A 6,531-nucleotide genomic window follows, 5' to 3' on the forward strand; every position below is an offset into this window, starting at 1 on the left:
TTTCCCCCCATGTGTTCAGCCGCTAGCCCACTCTCACAGTTGTTGTTTCAACTCTCGATCTCCCTTCTTTCTTCTATCTGAATCTCTCACTTGGAGATCTCATCGAGCGTCGATGAGAGCTGCTGAGAGTGTCGCCGCGAGCGACGTCCTGAGATCCATGCCGGCGAGGCGACAGAGCTATATATGGGTGCCCACATGCTCCCGCGATTTATCAAATGCGGCTCCGCCTCGTGAACAGAGTGAGGCCGGCATGGGGTTTTCCTTGGAGAAGGACCTGCCATCTCTCTGAACTTTTGTGATTTATGCTGGTTGCAAGCAGTAGCCACATTTTTGTATATAGGAGAGAGAAAAATCATGTGGTATTTTTTGATTCGATTCACAACTTTAGTCGATTTCTCCTTGCCTTCTCTTTTTCTGCGTTGTGCATGTTGATTACTATTATGGGCACTGCTACGGTACAAATTTTACCTACAAAGAGGTAAGATCTCAAATCAATCTAAGCCTTTGATTTTTCACATTTTATGAATTACTTCATAAATTAAAAAAATTCAGGAAAACAAGCTAGAAAAAGAGAAGAAAGTTCTCTGATCTCGTAATCTTGGGATAACATGGAAAGATAGAAAAAGAGAATGATTCAAAAATATGTTACGCATGTGAGAAAGATTAGCAACCAACGGGGGCACGCATATGAAATAAAAAAAAAGTTGTCAGCTAAGTCTAACACGCTAGCTAAGTAGCTAATGCAGGTAGGTATACGTACATGCATGAAAAATAAAATCGATCAATTACGTTTAAAGTTTGTAAACTAACACAGGAGGTCACGTAGTACATGCATAAAAAAAATCAATTACATTCAAAGTTTGTAAACCAACAGGTGGAACACGTACATGCATCAGAAAAAAGTTGCTAGCACGACACTAGCTAACATAAAAGGCGTTACATGCAAAAAAAAAAACTAACATGCTAGTTAAATACATCAAGTCCAAAGTTTGCAAACTAAAAAGATTCACTATATCCTATAAATCAAGCATGCATCGATTAGATCTACAAAAGAAAAATTATATCTAAAACTTTCTTAATTTATCATACTTTACAAAATAAAAAATAAAATAAAATACATATTTCATCTATTACCTTTATGATCGTAGCCATCCGATCTATTTAATTAAATGAATAGTTCACGGTTATTTGAGGGTGTACCATAGCAAAGTCCTACTATTATATTATGGATTCATCATTCATGGTCCATGGATTCGATTGCACACGGGCCGGGACACCAGATCAAACAACAGAGCAACAGACTGCGGCAAATTTGTTTCGATTTGGTCTGATATATCATCGGCAGTGTCTGTCCTGGCATTCTTCGCCGCCGTAGACTCCGTCTCCAACTCTTTAAGGCCGGTTTTTACCCCCATATTCGATTTATTTTGCTTCTTTTATCAGCCGGAACAGTATTTTTTTTCTCAAAACAATTTAGCCGGAACGGTGTTTTTTAACCAGTTTCAACCAAGATTCAAACCAGCGAACGGAGCCTACAAGGCCGTGGCGGAGGGGAGCCGCACCTTGTTAGACTTCTTGGCGCCGGACTGGTATACATGGTACGGATGAACGACGGCGACGAACTGCTACATCTGAGCGGCGGCGGCGCTGGCATGACGTACGGGAGCAACGGCGACGCAGGGAGACGGAGGGTGCTTGGGCTATGGAAGGGGAGTGGAGTCGAGGTGAGTGAGCTCACATGGTTGGGCCACAACAGAATGGGCCAGACCGGAGGCACACCCGTGGGAGAGAGACGGGGAGCGGCCGTGGAAAATAGTGATTGAGCCTCCAGGGACTGTGGGTTGGGCCGTTGGCCAAGAGAATGATGGGCCGAACGAAAACCAGGGTGTAGAGTATAGATTTCCTAATGTTGTACCTTCTATACTGTGCAACAATTATACACGTCCTATTTTTAGGTTAATGCCAAAAAAAATTAAGGTTCGATATTAGTTCCCTCATATATATACCTTGTCCTGTCCTGACCTGACATGTTTCATTTCATATGGTCAGGTTATTCTGTGTGTATTCCAATAGCAGATTCCCCTACCTGGCCTAGTAGGTTCTAATTCAATGGTACATCTGAACAAGAGCAGTATTGGAAATCACGGTGTCATTAACTTGGCTAGTTTTTTTTTCTTTGTAGTGTGTTTTGTTTCTGAAGCTCAGTGCAGTTTGCTATATGCAGTGCGCACCCCCCCCCCCCCCCCCCCCACCCCCTGCCATGCTTACATTATTACAATTGCCTATGTGGCCATCCAGTACTAGAACCTTGCGTTGCTTTTTTATCTATTGTCATGCCTAATCCTTCCATATCTTGGTCCACCGGTGAAACTAAAACGAACTGACATGTTTCGGTTCCTTTCAGGATTGGGGTTCGCTCTTTCATTTCAGAAGAAGCGCATAGAACTACAGTGTCTCATCGGCTACGGACTGGGATTCACTGGGAGCCACCATTTTTTTTTTCTTTGGAACCGAAAGGAGGCATCGACAACCTCAGCATCTGTCCACAGACCTCCCTAGGTGCTACCTATTTCCGTTATGTGTTGTATCTCGGTAGACACAGTCCTTCGTAAGTGCACGTTACTGATCTTTGTTCTATACCGGATCAGCAGGTACCTTCAATTCGGCCTAGCTATTAACAGCCTTTAAATAGCACTTCTCAGACAATGTAGTTAACTTATGATGTATCGACAACCTCTGCATATTTTCATTCTGTGGCGCCCATACAGGTGTTCTTACATCCAACAACCTCTCATTGTCACCATATAGATTTTCCTCTAATAACCAACGCGCGCAAGGGCGCGCAAATTCTACTAGTGCTATAAAAAAGAAAAACTGCGCGTCTAATTTTCCCACCGGTCGCTGAACATTGACAAAAGAAGCTCTGGCGGAGAAGTACCTAGGTCTCCCGACCGCAGGTGGCAGGTCTACTTCAGAAGCCTTTGAATTCATATGCCAGCTAGAATCCAGAATTTGATTGGAAATTAGAGCGGCAGGGAAGCTAACTGTGCTAGGCGGGAAGCCCTTCTGAAATCTGTAGCCCAGGCATACTGTGTGAGTTGTTTCTTGCTGTCGAAGACGACTCGCAAGAAGATGAAGTCACCCATGGCCAACTATTCGTGTGGCAGCTCAGCGGATAGTAGACATATTCATTGGTTAAGCTAGGAGCGCCTCACATATCTGAAGGTGCTAGGAGGGATGAGCTTCCGTGACTAATGCTCGGTAAACAGGGCTGGCGTTTGATGACCAATCCGGAAAGTTTATGTGCTAGAGTGCTCAAAAGAAGGTACTACCATGATGGTGATTTCCTAACCTGCACGAGGAAGAAGCACTCAAGTCATACATGGCGGGAGTCTTGAGGTTTTAGCCCAAGGGCTTATCAAGAGAATTGGAAACGGGACATGGACAAGCATCTGGCGCGATAGGTGGATTCAAAACCATTTGGGGCCAAACCGCTTACGCCAGAAGATGGCCAGCGTGTGTCAATGGTGTCCGATTTGCTGTTGGCTGATGGAACCAGTGGGACGAGGACGTGATCTGACAGAGTTTTATCCCAGTGGATGCAGCAGCTATCCTGCGTACTTTGGCACAGACTCGGTATGAAGATGTGTGGACTTGGGAGCCTGAAAAACACGGAGTTTATTCCGTCAGGTCAGCCTACAGTGTAACATTCCATGATTTTGTGTAAAGTTTTCATCTCCAGAAAAGTTGACAATATTTCTAGTGAATTTAATTTCGTTTCTGCATAGTTAAATTAAAATCGAAGTTGGCTCCAGCATTTCAAATGCCAGCAAGAAGTTTGGCGCCTGCACAGAGGCATCACACTGACACATCGGCCACCTCCAACCGCGAACGCGCGGTCCAGCTTGTCTGCAACACTCGTCCGGCCCCACACGTCAGCCTCTCGTTCCTTATCCATGATTCCAAGAACACGAGTCCACCACAGGGTGAACTGTGCACGCTGCACGGCCATCCATGGCACCTTATCCAGTATTGCAGCAGCAGGTTCACCATCACGGGCATGGAAACCACAAGGCCGACGCTGTGGCGGCGTCGCTCCGGCGAGGCGCCCCGGCCGACGCCCGCGGCCTCCGGGCGCTCATCAAGGCGCTGCCCGCGTCCTCCGCTGCGGCGGCGGTGGCAGTGCACGCCCACGCAACCAAGCTCGGCCTGGACCGCGAGCGCACCGTCCGCAATGGCCTCATCGCGCTCTACCTCTCGTGCGGTGAGCGCGGGGCTGCGGGGGCCTTGTTCGACGTGTTCCCAGGCGACGGCCCGGACGTGGTTTCCTGGACGGCCATGGTGACCGGGCACGCGAGGCTAGGCCTCGCCCGCGACGCCGTGGCGCTGTTCTTCGCGATGCTGGAGCTGGACGGCAGCGGCGTCTCCGTCGACGCGGTGGCCGGCGCAGCAGGGTTCGCAGCCTGCGCGGAGGCGAGGGACCTCGCGCTCGCCCGGGAGGCGCACCGGCGCGTCGCGGCGGCGGGCGTCGCGCTCGACATCGTGGCGTGGAACGCGCTCTTGGATATGTACGCCAAGTGCGGCGACGTGGCCGCGGCGCGCCGGTGGTTCCGGGGGATGCCGGTGGCCAAGACCGTCGTGTCCTGGAACACCATGCTCGCGGCGCTCGTACGCGCTGGAGAGCACGGCGAGGCGCTGGACCTGTTCCGGGAGATGCAGCGCGCGGGCGTGCGCCCGGACGGCGCGACGTTCGTGGCCGTCCTCGGTGCGTGCGCCCAGCTCGGCGCGCTTGACACGGGGCGGTGGGTGCACGCGTACATGCGCAGGCAGCAGGGGCGTGATGCCAACACCGACGGCGTCATCGTCGGCAACGCCCTGATCGACATGTACGCCAAGTGCGGCGCGGTGGACCAGGCCGCGGCGGTGTTCGACGGCATGCCGCGGCGCGACGTGTACACCTACGCGTCCATGATCATGGGGCTGGCCACGCACGGTCGCGCCGAGGAGGCCCTAGCGCTGTTCGCGGCAATGCGGCGAGCCAGCGTGCGCCCGAACGGCGTAGCGCTGCTCGGCGTCCTTTGCGCGTGCTGCCACGCCGGGCTCATCGACGAGGGTCTCCGTCACCTTGGCGCCATGGCGGAGGACTACGGCGTGACGCCCGGCATCGAGCACTACGGGTGCGCCGTCGACATGCTGGGCCGCGCGGGGAGGCTGGACGAGGCGGAGGCGCTCGTAGCGGCGATGCCCGTGCCGCCCGACGCGCTCGTCCGGGGCTCCCTCCTCGCGGCGTGCCGCGCGCGCGGCGACGTCGAGAGAGCCGAGAGGGTGATGCGGCGCGTGGTGGTGGCGGCAGACCGCGGCAGCGGCGAGGTCGGGGACCGCGTGCTCTTGTCGAACATGTACGCGTCCAAGGGACGGCATGGCAGGGCGGTGCAGGTGAGGAAGCAGATGAGGAAGATCAAGATGGTAAAGGATCCGGGCTGCAGCTCCATCGAGATCGACGGCGTCGTGCATGAGTTCCGAGCGATTCCGGCCAACGCCATCGCATTATGTGATGAAATTGCTGACAACGAACAAAGACACCGTGCAGGCCTGTTGCAGTGAAAAATGCCATAAGGCTTATACTGAAGTTATAAATATTTGAACCGAACTTGTGAATCGAATTCATGAATGGAATTTGTTGAGACATGGAACGAGAATTTGTTTTCTACCAAGAACACCTGTAGGGCTTATTACTAGTTGTTGCAAACTAAGTATAATAAGGTCACTGCTCACTAGGTTTGTCTTAAACTTTTTTATCTTTTTTTTCCACGTTATCTAAGTTGGTATATTTGTTGCGAACTGATCATAGTTGCTTAGGTTCCTTGTGGTGGAACCTGCCCACCCGGGTTCAAGTCCTCGACTTGGCACGGGTGCTCGTATTTTCCAGGATTTACCGGCGCTATGCTTTCAGTGGTAGGCGACGTCCCCGTCGATAGCGAGGCGCCTATGGTGACTTCGTGAATCTCGAGATCTGCCGGCTCAGTCCTTCGGAAGTGCTCATAGGGGTAGGGTTTGCGTACGTGTATTCATAGAGGCGAGTGTGCGTGCGTATTATGGATGTCTGTGTTGTACTGTGCAATTCTCAAAAAAAAGTTGGTATACACGTTGACAAAGGATTGGTTAATCTCGTGGTTACTGAGGCACTAGGCCCATGCCTAAAAAAATCGAATGCACAAGAAGGCTAAAAAGTAAAAGGCACGATTAAGTGTGTTAGCCATTTTCAATCTCTATAATACCATTTAAACTACACACATTCTTATTTTCCTTGCATACAAAATTATAAATGATGGTACACTTCATTTGTGATGATGAGTTAATACCTATATTAACATCCTAAAAATTTCATAGATTTTGAGCCATCGGATCATCATCCAATGCTCCACGTCTATCTCCTTTTTAACAAAAACAAGAAACCCTAATCTTTTTCCCCCACTCGACCACTTCCCAGTCTCGTCCTACCACTTTCGATGCCGCCGCCACCACTGCCGC

The 6,531-nt window shown here is 50.6% G+C and overlaps 1 protein-coding gene across 1 annotated transcript; it reads left to right on the forward strand.

The window, feature by feature from the left end:
• The first annotated feature begins 3,998 nt into the window (after positions 1 to 3,998).
• LOC136522164 (pentatricopeptide repeat-containing protein At1g08070, chloroplastic-like) lies at positions 3,999 to 5,693 on the forward strand. Its single transcript, XM_066515955.1, has one exon. It carries the CDS (start codon positions 4,015 to 4,017, stop codon positions 5,602 to 5,604), a length of 1,590 nt encoding a protein of 529 aa, XP_066372052.1. The 5' UTR covers positions 3,999 to 4,014; the 3' UTR covers positions 5,605 to 5,693.
• Positions 5,694 to 6,531: the final 838 nt, after the last annotated feature.

The sequence above is a fragment of the Miscanthus floridulus genome, chromosome 18 (genome assembly GCF_019320115.1).
Source record: "Miscanthus floridulus cultivar M001 chromosome 18, ASM1932011v1, whole genome shotgun sequence".
NCBI lineage: Eukaryota > Viridiplantae > Streptophyta > Magnoliopsida > Poales > Poaceae > Miscanthus > Miscanthus floridulus.